The sequence below is a fragment of the Engystomops pustulosus genome, chromosome 8, assembly GCF_040894005.1.
Source record: "Engystomops pustulosus chromosome 8, aEngPut4.maternal, whole genome shotgun sequence".
In the NCBI taxonomy this organism is placed as follows: Eukaryota; Metazoa; Chordata; class Amphibia; order Anura; family Leptodactylidae; genus Engystomops; species Engystomops pustulosus.
This window is the reverse complement of record NC_092418.1, coordinates 44,341,602-44,356,387: the sequence shown is the minus strand read 5'-3', so window position 1 is coordinate 44,356,387 and position 14,786 is coordinate 44,341,602. Positions and strand designations below refer to the sequence as shown.

Here is a 14,786-nt window from a genome sequence, read left to right as displayed (position 1 = left end):
CTGGTGCCCCCACCACTTTCACTTTTTAAGGGGCCCCCACCAGTTTGCGACAGTCAGCGACTCAGCTCAGCCCGTGGCCGCCTGAATCGCACATAGGGGTCTAGGATGTCAGCTGTGTCAGTGAGGCTGTGATGGGACTCCGGCGGCGAGTGATAACGTCACACTGTCGGCGTCCGATCACTACATTCTGCCGCCAAAACAGTGCATCGGCAATCTCCCCCAGCGATAGCAGCTGTGTCTTCGGTGGCTGCCCGAAGAGCGAGGAAAAGCCTGCAGTGTCGTGGGATCACTGGAAAGGAAGGGGAGGTAAGTATGAAGTTTATTATTTTGTGGCCATTTTCTACAGGGGACTGGCGGCTGTATACTACAGGGGACTGGTGGCTGTATTTTACAGGGGGGTGCAGGCTATATACTACAGGGGGCTGGCAGGATATATACTACAGAGGGCTGGCAGGCTATATACTACAGGGTTCTGGCAGGCTATATACTTCCAAAAACATTGTTGGAAGGGCCCCCACCAATTTGCGCCCAGGGGCCCCCACCACCCTTAATCCGGCCCTGACAGAAGTATATGAGCCTATGCAGATTAAAGTGGGAGTTATGACACCTCCATCAGAGGAACACCCTGTGCTTTCGCGGTGGGAACTCTGCCCTGTCTTATCGGATTTCGGGAAAGAAGCATCACTACCTAGGTCAGTGGTGGCAAACCTGTGGCACTCAAAGCCTTTCTGGGGGAGCTCAGGCCATTGCCCCAGTACAGAGTTTACCAAACACCGAACCTTCCTGCAGTCCCAGGCAACTTAAGAGTTGCTGCTCTTAGAGCTATTTTAAAGTGACAAGTTATTGGTTGTTTTGAACTGCGGGAAAAGGGAGAAGGTTTTGACAGAACTGTATTGTCTTTGAAGATCATGATCCTCCTGCTGGACCCACCATTCTTCTTGTACAGAGTGACCCTAGAAATAAGCTACAATGATAGTCTGAATTTGCCCTCCTTCTTTCAACTGTGTTGGTGGCCTCAGGGGCTGATACAATTGAAAGATGTGGAAGAACAGGTAGCAATAAGTTACTGCTTCAAATTCCACGTTGGCACTTCACAGTAAATAAGTGGATTTTGGTTCTAGTTTGGGAACTCGGTCTCTAAAAGGTCCACCATCACTGACCTAGGTGATAATCGAGGAGGTCATTTAGATGCCCAGGAATTTCAGAAACCTCAGAAGAAGTAACCTGTTGTTGGTTCCTTGACTGAGGGCCTGTTAATTATAAGGTTGGATCACTTGATGTCTATGCTGTATTACTTCATAGGGATTTTATGCAGGGCCCCAACAGCCCTCTTGACTTTTGTAAGGTGAGTCCTAATTAACCCTTTGAGGGAGGATGAGATAGCTGCCGGCAGCGAGATGACAGAGTAAAAGAAAGACACAGTCCGGTCTTCCAATGCACTCAAATCACACTGTTTATTTCAAAAACCCCAACTGTATTTTAATACAGAGAAATCAGCATTTTGGGTGCTGTATGAAATGAGATAAGGCACTTAGATTCCATTGGACATCAGCACATTCTGGGAAAAAAGTTAATTAATTGTGCTCAGTTCTCAGAGACCTTGTACACAGATATTGTTTATACTAATTTGCTGAGAAGAAGAAGATAAATGGGCTCCAGAATCATAATATAATCAAGGACAGACTGGCTTCTCATTAAATGTCAAAGGGTATTAGCTGATAGGCGAGCAAACAGGTTACATAAAATGAAGTTTGAATCATGACATTAACTTGACAATGGTCAGGGAAGATGGCCGCTGTATCTAAGATGGCGGACAGTAGTCAAGATGGCGTCCGAAACCAGTGCGACCTCCTTAACATACTTAATGTGTTCTCTATGAGATCTGTGACATCAGTAGATTAGACCACTGGTAATCCCAAAACATAGCTGTGACTATGTTCATATCTCTATCCAGGAACTGATGGAGCCATCCAGTAAAGCTACTTACAAACAGGCTCGGACTGGCCTGCCGGGATACCGGTCAAAGCCCCGGTGGGCCCTTATCATAAGTCACCATCTCTTATCTGTGTCTGTGAGCAGGAACATTCAGCTGAGGCTGGAGGAGGGGGGCAGCAGGGGGGACTATGACGTCCTGCAGGAGGGAGAGACAGGTTCTCTGCTCTTCCCATAGCTGCGCTGGGGCAGTGAGTAAGACATTTCCTCCTCCCTGCACTGAGCACCTCAGCCCCAGAGTCACTGCAGGAGAACATGGCCCCTGATTCACTGGAGGAGCAGACAGTGAGCTGTTACTAATTACAGACCAGAGGACGTGGGCCCCCTAGTTGTCACAGTGGGCCCCCTTCCTCCTGGTTTTGACAGACATCAGGGGCCACAAATCAGCTACCAGCTGCTGCTGGAGCGTCCTCCCCCTGGCACAGCACAGGCTGCACTCACATGTGCAGGAGCTCAGGATGGATAAGGAGCTGCTGATGGCTTCCAGCACAAGAAAAAGGTACAAAGTAAAAGTGCATCACATTTACACACACACAGTGCACCTCATTACATCCCTGCAATGTGTACATACATATAGAATAACAGTGGACTCAAGAACTACAACTCCCAGCAGTTGAATGAGATGCTGAAAGTTGTACTACTTTGATTGACTGTATTAAGTGTTGCTGTAGAATAAGGAGTGATGTCACACGTTGCGCTGACTCGTGCACAGGGGCAAGATGCGCTTCTATGCAGACGCATGCGATCGGTAACGGCACCCAGTGTCCTGTATTGTCCAAATGCAAGGGCTGAAGGAATCAATGCGTTGCGTTATGTGTGACCGCAGCCTCAGTATTACCAGTATACTCCGTGTTATGTGTGACCGCAGCCTCAGTATTACCAGTATACTCCGTGTTATGTGTGACCGCAGCCTCAGTATTACCAGTATACTCCGTGTTACGTGTGACTACAGCCTCAGTATTACCAGCATACCCCGTGTTACGTGTGACCGCAGCCTCAGTATTACCAGTATACCCTGCGTTAGGTGTGACCGCAGCCTCAGTATTACCAGCAAACCCCGTGTTACGTGTAACCGCAGCCTCAGTATTACCAGTTTACCCCGTGTTACGTGTGACCACAGCCTCAGTATTACCAGCATACCCCGCGTTATGTGTGACCGCAGCCTCAGTATTACCAGTTTACTCCGTGTTACGTGTGACCACAGCCTCAGTATTACCAGCATACCCCGTGTTACGTGTGACCGCAGCCTCAGTATTACCAGTATACCCTGCGTTACGTGTGACCGCAGCCTCAGTATTACCAGCATACCCCGTGTTACGTGTAACCGCAGCCTCAGTATTACCAGTATACCCCGTGTTACCTGTGACCGCAGCCTCAGTATTACCAGCATACCCCACATTACGTGAGATCGCAGCCTCAGTATTACCAGTATACTCCGTGTTACGTGTGACCGCAGCCTCAGTATTACCAGCATACCCCGTGTTACGTGTGACCGCAGCCTCAGTATTACCAGCATACCCTGCGTTACGTGTAACCGCAGCCTCAGTATTACCAGTATACCCTGTGTTACGTGTGACCGCAGCCTCAGTATTACCAGCATATCCCGTGTTACGTGTAACCACAGCCTCAGTATTACCAGTATACCCCGTGTTACGTGTGACCACAGCCTCAGTATTACCAGCATACCCCGCGTTATGTGTGACCGCAGCCTCAGTATTACCAGTATACTCCGTGTTACGTGTGACCACAGCCTCAGTATTACCAGCATACCCCGTGTTACGTGTGACCGCAGCCTCAGTATTACCAGTATACCCTGCGTTACGTGTGACCGCAGCCTCAGTATTACCAGCATACCCCGCGTTACATGTGACTGCAGCCTCAGTATTACCAGTATACTCCGTGTTATGTGTGACCGCAGCCTCAGTATTACCAGTATACTCCGTGTTACGTGTGACCGCAGCCTCAGTATTACCAGTATACCCTGCGTTACGTGTGACCGCAGCCTCAGTATTACCAGCATATCCCGTGTTACGTGTAACCGCAGCCTCAGTATTACCAGTATACCCCACGTTATGTGTGACCGCAGCCTCAGTTTTACCAACAACCCCCCCCCCACCCGTCATGATTTCCAAATTGCAGATTCATCACCATTTCAATGGACAAACATTTGAATAAAAAGTGATGAAAAGCTTCTTCACTTCACAAACTGATATCACTGAAAACGTCAGCTTCTCCAGCTCCGTACATCAAAGTTTAAAAAAGTAAGAGATGTGTGAAACCGAGCCTGTAATAAAAATAATGCAACTTTTTTGTCATTTATACCACATTTGGATTTTTTCTCCAGCTTCCTAGTGCACTGCACGGAATATTAACCCTTAAAGGGTTAAAGACCAGACCATTTTCATCTTTGATTTTCCATTTTTACTTCTGTGTCTTTATAAATCCATAACTGTGTTATTTCCATGTACCGAGCTGTATGAGGCTTGTTTTCTGCATAACAAATTGTACTTCCTAGTGATGGTATTTAATATTCTATGCCATGTACTGGAAAGCGGGAAAAAATCCCAATGGATTTTTGTGGGCTACGTATGTATGGCTTTCACTGTATGCTCCAAATCATAGCTCCCCTTAATTCCTTGGGTAAGTGTGATCACGAGGACACCAAATTCATAAAGCTTTTATTCAGTTTTTATATAAAAAATGAACCTTTGGTACAAAGGTGTGTATGAAGAGGACTCAGCCTGTGAACCTTCTTCATATACGGGCAGTCCCTGGGTTATTTACCAGATAGGTTCCTTAGGTTTGTACTTAAGTTGACTTTGTATGTAAGTAGAAATTGTATATTTTATAATTGTAGATCCAGACAAAAAATTTTTTTGCCCCAGTGACAATTAGATTTTCAAATTTTTTTGCTGTAATGAAACCGAAGATTACCAATAAAGCTTCATTACAGACACCTTACAGATGATCATTGCAGTCTGGCACTAAAGTAACATCCAGAGACTTCACCAGAGGTAACAGTGGGCAAGGGGTATGTCTGTAACTAGGGGCTGTCTGTAAGTCGGGTGTCCTTTAGTAGGGGACCACCTGTACCTGAAACCTGTTAAGGACATACATGTACCATGTGCAGTCCTTAAAGGACATCTATCACCAGGATGAAGGATTATAAACCAAGCACACTTACATGCTGGTGTGCGCCACCTCTGGCAGGATCTGCAGGTTTACAATCCTTCATCCTGGTGATAAAATGTTAAATACTGATTCCAGGAAGTTAAACAGTCCGGCAGATAACAAGCCTCAGGCCCCATTCACACGTTGCAGTTCTTGATCTGTTTTATTTCCATTTAAAAACGCAACAGGGAGGGGCTCATTCCAGAACAAAAGTGTTTCAGTAGAAAGACATATGTGTTCTGACAAAGCCCCTTCCCTTTTGCGGTTTCCAATGCAGTTAAAACTCATCAAAAACAAAAAGTGTGCATGGGGCCTGAGGCCTGTTTTCTGCAGGATTGTTTTACACATCCTCATTCACTTCTATGGGCTCATGCACATGGCTGTGAATTTCACAGCCCTGTTTATGAGCCAACTGCCTGAGCTGCAAATGACAGAGGAGGTCCTAACCATGTTTGCTGTTCAGGCTATTATTATGTACTTACATCCCGATGACAAGAAACCCTCAAACAATGTTCCATGGGACCATTGTTTGCATCCCAAGAACTGCACAAGTGTAGTGTGCAGAAAGCCTGAGGCTGCTTTCACACATTCTGTTTTTTTGTTGCAAAAATTTAAAGTTTATCTGCTGAATGGACATGCATTCAAATGGAAGAGGAACAGATCGTCTTTCCAAAGCGTTGAAAAAAGCAACAAAAAACGGAATGTGTGAACATGGCCACAGGCTGCATTCACACCTTGCTTTTGCAGCAGGTTCAGAAACGCAATGAAAATATACATGGGGGTGGCTCGCACGTATCAATGAAGCAGCTGGTGGGCCCCCAGAATTAATTTCACTGGTGGGCCCTTGGCACCCCAGTCCGACCCTGCTTACAAATGAAGCTATTACTGGGGTATCCATATAGGCTGTTTCTTGTATAGTGGTGGCAGGCGATGTGTGGGCTTAGTGACATCTTATACCATTATTCTCTTCATGTCTTCTTCGGTCGCAAGAGTTAAACTTACAGAACAGAATTCTCTCTGCAGCTGTTGTCTTATCAAATATATTGCAGTTTTCCTACAGTGACAACTGATCCAAAGGTTGTTTTATGATGCATTCAAATATTTCTAAAGGAAGACCCCTATACTTTTCAACATGGCTACCCTTGTTTTGTTTTTACATCTAAATAAGCTTATGATTCGTGGCGCTGTATTTTCATGTTATGAGCACAAATACATAACGCATAAAAATACCAAAACAGTGTGCTCTTAATTGGTGTAAAACATATAATGGATAGTATCTAATAAATAGTTAAGTATCTATGGATACCAGATAGTATAGTATCTAATAGATAGTATAGTATCTGATGGATACCAGTTAGTATAGATTCTAATGGATACCAGATGTATAAGTTTTTACCTTATCACCTTATCACAATATATGCGTAAAGGTGTCTTAGTTGATCTTTTATTTAAAATATAATTTTTTTTATCAATAATTTGCTTCCTTTTTTGGATGTTTGAAAATCATTCTATCTACAAAAGATTAAAAATTTCTAGAAACTACTTGCAGCAAAGGTAAGTAAATTGAAGCAATGGGCAGAAAGCAACACACAGGGACAGATTTACTTACCCAGTCCAGTCGCGATCCCACGGCGCGTTGTCAGACGCTGATTCGGGTTCTGCGGGATTCACTAGGGTCGAGCACCCAAAATCCAACAGGTGTCGCTGCTGCGCCAAGGTTCGCCGGAGTTCACTTCCTGGTGCATGTGAGTGCTTGATCTTGCGACACATTTAGTTTTTTAAATTCCGCGGTTTTTCAGAATCCGTCGGGTTGGCTGATGGCCATGCCCCCGATTTCTGTCGCGTAAAAGCCGGCGCCGATGCGCCACAACCCGATGCCGTGTGCCAAAAACTCGGGGCAGTTCGGCACAAAACGGCGCAAATCGGAAATATTCTGGAAAACCTGACTGAATCGTGGCCACAGGTCCCTTAGTAAATGAGCCCCACAGTTGTGATGCTCTTGTCTCACGAGAATCAAAGGGGGGCATTCATTATTGCCTTCCCAACAGTTTTCTGAAGCTTTTTTTTTCCCCTTGCTGCGCCTGTTGCACCTTATTTATGAAGTTTTGGTGCCACAATATCAGGTGTTTTTCGATACTCAGGTCTTTTTTTTGGGGGGGGGGGCACAATTTGGACGCAGCTTTGAAATCTCCCCACTTTTCCTGTGCTTCTAGTTTACCAACATGTTTTTAGCACAATTTGTGGTGCACATTTGTAGGGGCAGATTTATAAAAAGTGTCCTCAGGTTAGACAGAGTTAGACTAGAGAGTCTTATTCTGAACCAGATTCATATAAGTGTCTGATGCTGGGTGATAAATCTGTCCTAGTATAAGAGTGTCTTGTCGTACTCTGTACCTCCTATTAGTTGGCTTACCTTATGTCAGAAAATTAGAACAAAATTGTGTTGGGTCAGCAGTGTTTTTGACGCACAGACCTTTATGGCATGAAACCATGCCCCCTTCTTACATGCAACACCCCTTTTGTCAAGCTAGTTGTAGTAGAGCCTAGTTGTAGTAGAGTCTAAAACTCTTTATAAATGTGGTGCAGAACTTTTTTAGTGCAAACTAGAATAGAATTCTGTCGTAGACAGGTTCATAAATCTCCCCCATAGCTGCTAAAGGCTTGTCAATTTAGGCCCTTTTCGATCATGCGCCACTTCATTAATCATTGCGCCACAATCTAACACTCCAGTGTAAATTATAGCATGATTCATGTGCCAAAAACACAGACTAGAGCCAAAATTGATAAATGCCCCCCAAAAAGTGGTCTGTGGCGAAATAATCATATTGGGGTTCATTTACTAAGGGTTTCCTTGAACTGTTCGTTTTTTTGGGGGGATTACAGATATTTAATTGATGACTGCGCTGCACCCGATTGGATTTTGGCACAGCTGATTTGGCTTCCGTGCAACAGTCTGAGTTCGGGATTTAACTTGTGTCGCAAGACTATGCACTTACATGCACCCGTAAAAAGATGGGGAACTCTGTTGGACATGTGCGGGGAAGCGACACATGCAGGATATCGGGCGCACAATCTTAGTAAACTACAGGGGGGATGTAAGTAAATGTTCCCCTGTGAGTGCTTACCGGCATATCACCTCATTAGAAATTCAATCAAAATCAGTCAGTGTACGGTTAGCATAAAGCAAGCCTATAAGAATGGCTGTATATAAGTGTACAAAGGTTAAGATGTCAATACACCCTAAATACTGTACGATAAAAATATCGCTTTGATTCTCACCTAATACACTTGCCAGCTGGTGATGCAATACTTACCCAGCACACCGACTGCTCATACCTCCCAACTTTTGCGGAGGAGAAAAAGGGACTAAATTTTTTACCCGCAGAAGCAACACCCTAGCCACGCCCCCTAACCACGCCACTGCTCATACCTCCAACGCATTCACTGACACCAATGTATATATATATATATATATATATATACACTGATTAACCCCACTGGCACCAATGTATATTTATGTATATAATTGGGGGGCATATTCCACTCCCCCTAGACAACGAGCATGCCACCCCCCAGACAACGAGCATGTGCCCCCCCTAGACAATGAGCACACCCCCCCTAGACAACAAGCATGCCCCCCCCCTAGACAACGAGCATGCCCCCCCTAGACAACGAGCATGTCCCCCCCCTAGACAACGAGCATGCCCCCCAGACAACGAGCATGTCCCCCCCTAGACAACGAGCATATCCCCCCCCCTAGACAATGAGCATGCCCTCCCCCCCAGGCAATGAGCATGTCCCCTCCCCCCAGGCAATGAGCATGTCCCCCCCCCCCCCATGGCTGTGTGCCCTTTTTTGTGTGTTTGTGTCTTCCAGGACCGTTCCTGCTGTGGACTACTTCGGATTCAAAGGATTACGTTGATGACCGACGTTTCTAAAAAATAAAATGGTCAACGAGGGTGTGTCTGCGTTTTTTGTTCAATTAAACTTATATTTGTTAAAAATGGTGTGATTTATTTTTTTGCGACACTTCATAGTTTGCCTTAGTAGTGGTGCCGGCTAGATGACGGTGCTCATTACTAAGGGCTGGCCTTAGTGTTTGTCTTAATTTTTTTGGCAAATTCACACTAACGCCCATACCATTACCCCGGTACCCACCGCCACCAGGGGTGCCAGGAAGAGCCGGGTACAAACCAGTACCTGACCGTCTATAGATGGTCAGGTAGTGGGGCGGCTGCAGGCTGTTATTGTTGCGCTGGAATAGCCCCCTAACAGTGGGCTATCCCAGCTAAGTAATAGCAGGCTGTTGCTGCTTTTTTGCATCTGGCTGATTTGAAAAATAGGGGCACCCCATGTCGTTTTTTCTTCAAATATTTGACAAAAATATGCGTGGGGTCCCTCCTTAAAAGGGGGCTCCCAGGCTGTTTCCCCCATTTTTACAAAAAAATGCGGGAATTGATCTATTGCTACTTACAACAAGGGTTAATATAATCACTTTAGTTGACTTCAAATGAAATGCACTTCATGTGTCAATAATGTATGCGGCAGGTCATAGGACCCTTTATTATACAAATTGCATTCTGTGGGAATCAATAAAACTAACATTTTTACATTTTTATTTGAGCACATTACTCTTATGTATAATGTTTCATTACATTATAATATTACATAAATGTAGAGGAATACAGAAAACCGCCAAGAGCTCCTACTGCTACTGCTGTCATGTGGGAGTGGCACGTACCTGTGACCAAACAGAAAATGGGTTATTTGGTACAATTTAGGAAAAGCTGCAACATAACATTACAATAGTGTCTGATTTGGATTCTTCACATTTAGACCTTATACACACAGCACATCTCTATCCCCAAGACCTTATGTAGGTATAAAGATTACCCAGGGGCGTAACTAGGAGATAGTGGGCCCCATAGCAGTCTTCTGAATGGGGCCCTCTTTCCCTTAGGCTCCATACACACAACAGTACCATGGGCCATGATCTGGTCATTTCCCTCTTTGTACCCTCTCCCATGTGCATTGAAAATTCCATGAACCAGGGGCTGAGCTACTCAAAGTGCTCTGTGGAGACTGTGTATCCTCTAATTATACAGGACAGCAAAAAGAACAGCTTCTGTTCAGCTTTCTAGTAAAGGAATGCAGGAGGATGGTGATGTACAGTGAGGTGGAGCCACTGTCAGCACCCTTCTGGGCCCCCTGACACAGCAAACCCCATAGCAGCTGCTTTGGCAGCTACTGTTGTAGTTACGACCCTCAGAGTACCCTGTGTCACTGTCAGTACAAAGAATATGTCAGTACTTCGTGTGCCAAAATCTGTATCTCTATAAGATACTGTATTGTGGAGATATTTTGTGATACACCTTTCCTGATAAATTCTCATACTGCATACCCATTGTCAGGTGCTGATTCTCCCCTTCTTCCCCCATTCGCGTGATCAGTAGGGGTCACAGAAGACCCCAATGATCAAAATTTTGCAATATACCAAGCTAATATGCAGTTTTAAGACTCTATAGTACACGTTCATAGCAATAACTTATCTGTACCTTTTTCCAACTTACCTAAAAATACTCTATTTCTTCTTTTGACCCTTTTTGGTGAATGATTTTTATTGGCAGCATTTTCTGAATTCACATTGTTTCCTGTGATGAAATTTGAATGAATATCATTACACATAAACCTTTATATATGCATTGCTACTATTGTGTCATGGTGCGGCTACTTCATACCCCAGTAGCCTCTTTGATCCTACTTTGGAGCCGAGATTCGCAGTGCCCCGGCTTCGCGGATGCACGCTGAAGATATCTGGGTAGGAGGGTCAAAGAGGCTACTGGGGTGTGGAGTACCCACGCCGTGTAGCCTCAGCTCCAGCTACTCCACGCCCCAGTAGCCTCTTTAGAAAATTTGCATATTACCCTGATTAAAGATTGGCAAAGGTAGAGGGCAGTAAAGGATTAGCCCTAAAAAGGGCTATCCTTGCATACGCTAGATGCACCTACCACCGGATCTACCGTAATAGTGTATGGATGCTTTACAGAACCGGAAATATCCACTCTTAAATTTACAGTTGGAAGTCTCGGAAGTAGATAGCTTTAAGAGCGGAAATCTCTGGTCCATACAAAATCCTTATACCTGATTAAAACAGAGATTGTCCTGTAGAACATGGCACAATTGTGTTTCTATGTGCAAGGGTTTAGGAGATATAGCCATTTGAAGTTGGCCACTGACATGACGTTTGTAAATGTCCTTTCTGCAGGGGCATGTGCAAAAAGGACATGTATAGCCATCTGACATCTGATATGGAATCCAGTACACTGATTGTTAATCTTAAGTAAGTGGTAGTTTATTTTTGGCAAACAGATAAGTGTAACGTTTCGGTCACCGACCTTCGCCCCCAGATATCCATGGGACCAACTGTCCTATATCAAGCTGATACATACTGCAATTTTGTACGATGTTTATGCACTTCTCCCCCTTTCCCCCCGCCCCCACCAAATTACTTTATATCTATTGGCATGTATTTTATATCTACTGACATGTACTGTAGATTTAATAACTCACCTATTGATGCACTATATTATATTTTATTACAGTGTCTGACAAAGGTCAGTGACCGAAACGTTACACTTATCGGTTTGCCAAAAATAAACTACCACTTACTTAAGATTAACAATCAGTGTGACTGGATTCCATATCAGATGTATTGATGGGATTGGGACCCTATCCAGAGCACCTGAACAAACATACTGGTGTGCGGTACGACTCCTTTACACTATAGCTGTCTGACAGTCATGAAGGGGTTATTTATTATTTGGTATATAGAAGTAACATAATTGGTGATAGCGAAATATGAGAGATGCGCAGTACATGATTGGCATACCCCTGGCGAATCATAGCCATGACTAGTAGCTAGAGGTGTCAATTTCCCGAATTGACTGCATGGCCGCCAATCTAGCAATATGACATGCAGTACATACCCAAACCCATGACCAAACTTAAAATTCAGTTGCACTCATCTCTAGTAAAGATCTATAAAGAAATGGAATCTATTGATGGATTAGGTGACTCAAAATGATCGGTTTCAAAAATATATAAATTTCTTTCGTCGCGGGCTTTATCTGGCTCTCATGTTAGTAGATATGAATGGATGCAAAATAATGGTTTGTTTCAGGAATCACAATGGTCAAGTATTTTTTAAAATATTGTATAAGTATAAGAAACTTGTAAGCGTATTTGATTTAAGATTGTTCACAGATTATTCCTCCAAAATGATCAGTAAATTTAGAAAAGGAAGAGGGGTCCTGTACCATAAATGTCAAGAAAGCAAAATTACGGAAATACAAAAGCATACGTTACGGAACTGGAGGTCTATCCTCCAGTTTTGGAAAAACTATGTGGAGGTATGTAGAGCACTGAAGATTAATATTCCATCTATGACAGACATATTGCTTCTGGGTAATATGTTTAGTTAGGCAGGTTAAACCATTAACAACTGGACCACTAGAGCTGCAATTATAGGAAGATATCTTATAAAATGCTCCTAAAAATCTGAAGGAATAAAATAATAAATAATAATAATTAATAAAGGCCAAGTACTTTGAAAAAATGAAATATGGAGATATGTGTAAAATAGAGGTAGGAAGGGGTAGATGGTCCATTTTTTACGTGCTATTTTTAGCAGGGGAAAGGTTCCCATACACAAATTACTGTATATGCCAAACATGTTTTTGAAAAAATCTCTGCGTTATATAATGTTTGAAATAAAGTATCTGAAACACCTAGACTGCTTGTTCCATAAACTTTATTTTATATGGCCTTGTATGCCTCCTTGTCCCTTTAAACATTATTTTATAATATGCTAATTTGCTGCAGAGGCTGCTGTGGGCGTCTACCTAGCCTCTGCGAGATCCAGAAACTAGTAACAGGAACCATAACAGAAACGCACTCTTGTGTGTCAACAATGTTGGGGAAGCCGGTGGTACATATCTTACCAGGAGGCCATGCCAGGCTACATAAAGCAAAATTTTTGGACCATGCTGTCCAAGGGAATATACCACTGGATACACTTCAGTAAGAAGATTCCAGATGGTAGATTTCCTTTAAAGGGAACTTATCAGGACTATTTGGGAAAATAAACTACTCACTTGTCCTTGTAAACCAGTGCCTTTAGGGTACATGTATCGTAAGTCTGGTTTTGTCCGTCTGTTTTTTGGGAATTTTCTTGGCTTTTTACTTGGTCATATGTATCTTGGTAGTTTTTCATTATTGATATATGTGGAATTTGGTCTTTAGTGAATTTGCAACTTTTTAAATCAAAAGTCGCGAAAAGTCTCCAAACCAGTTGGAAGCTATTTTCTACACTTGGTCAGGGGCATAAATTTGCACCAAAATTTGCAACTTTTTGTAAACTTTTTTAAAAAATCGCAACTTTCATATCTGGATTCAGATGATAACTCAGTAAACACTGCAGAAAACTAGACAATGGTGAACTTTGAGTACAAGCCCCATGAAAAGTCTCAAAAATTAAAGAAAAAGGTAAGCCAAAAGTTTGAGAACTGTGCTGCTTGGTGTCCAAAATAGCAAAAGTCAAACCCTGCACAGTCTTTATCCATATGTTGCTACCTCTGTACTGCAAATTTCTGTAAGTATCTGTAAATTCATGGAAAACAAAGTAATAGGGTGGTAAATGTAGCATTAATTATTATTATTACAACATTCATTTCAACACTGGGAAACTCTATTAATGTTGTCAATGTAATATGAAGTTATGCACTAATGGAATTGGGGACATTAGGACCACACAGCCCTCAGATTTCTTCATCGTCTTGAAGTGGGCAATGGTTTATTGGATCAGTTAATATGAGAACTGGGTAAACAAATATAAAGCATGGAGAGTTATGAAGGCAGGAATGAGGGGATCAGGACAGTGGGTGCAGAATACATGGTGGGGAACCATAGTTATGTTGACCATAGGTAACACAAAAACATACCTGGGACCATGTTTGTATCTTTATCCAGCAACTGATGGATCCATCCAGTAGAGTAACGCTCCACATGGCAAGGATCATGAGAACTAACTGAATAAACTTGCTTTAGTGACTTACCAATAAACATCTCACTGGGGTTTTTTTATAGGCTGTTTATTTGTGGCGGCGCTGGGCCATTGTTTTACCATTAGTCTTATTACAAGAAGAAATAGTGCTGAAAAACTTCACCTCGGCTTATACTCGAGTGGCTTATACTCGAGTCATGAGAAAAAAACAAACACAGTACTCACCTTCCGACGCCCCCTGGCAATTCCTCTTCTATAGCGCAATGCTCCGGCATCGGTTCCGTGTCCCCGTACGGTCCTTCACAGGGATTGTGACGTCAGCCACCCGCAGGGGCTGGGCAGGCTGCATACCACTGGGGACTGGGCAGGCTGCATACCACTGGGGACTGGGCAGGCTGCTTTCTACAGGTGGCTGGACAGGCTGTATACTACAGGGGGCTGGGCAGGCTGTATACTACAGGGGGCTGGGCAGGTTGTATACTACAGGGGGCTGGGCAGGTTGTATACTACAGGGGGCTGGGCAGGCTGTATACTACAGGGGGATGGGCAGGCTGTATACTAC

General features: G+C 43.7%; 1 protein-coding gene across 3 annotated transcripts in view; it reads right to left on the bottom strand.

Annotated features, from left to right (window-relative positions):
* Window positions 1-9,748: 9,748 nt before the first annotated feature.
* Window positions 9,749-14,786, bottom strand: part of LOC140076180 (UPF0764 protein C16orf89 homolog) — a 71,476-nt gene continuing 66,438 nt past the window's right edge. For all 3 annotated transcript variants that reach the window (XM_072122691.1, XM_072122690.1, XM_072122692.1), the window contains 2 exons: window positions 10,734-10,814; window positions 9,749-9,904 (listed from right to left, as the gene is read on the bottom strand). In XM_072122691.1, coding sequence (XP_071978792.1) covers window positions 9,828-9,904; window positions 10,734-10,814 — 158 coding nt within the window. In that variant the 3' untranslated portion in view covers window positions 9,749-9,827. The remainder of the gene's footprint in view (window positions 9,905-10,733; window positions 10,815-14,786) is intronic.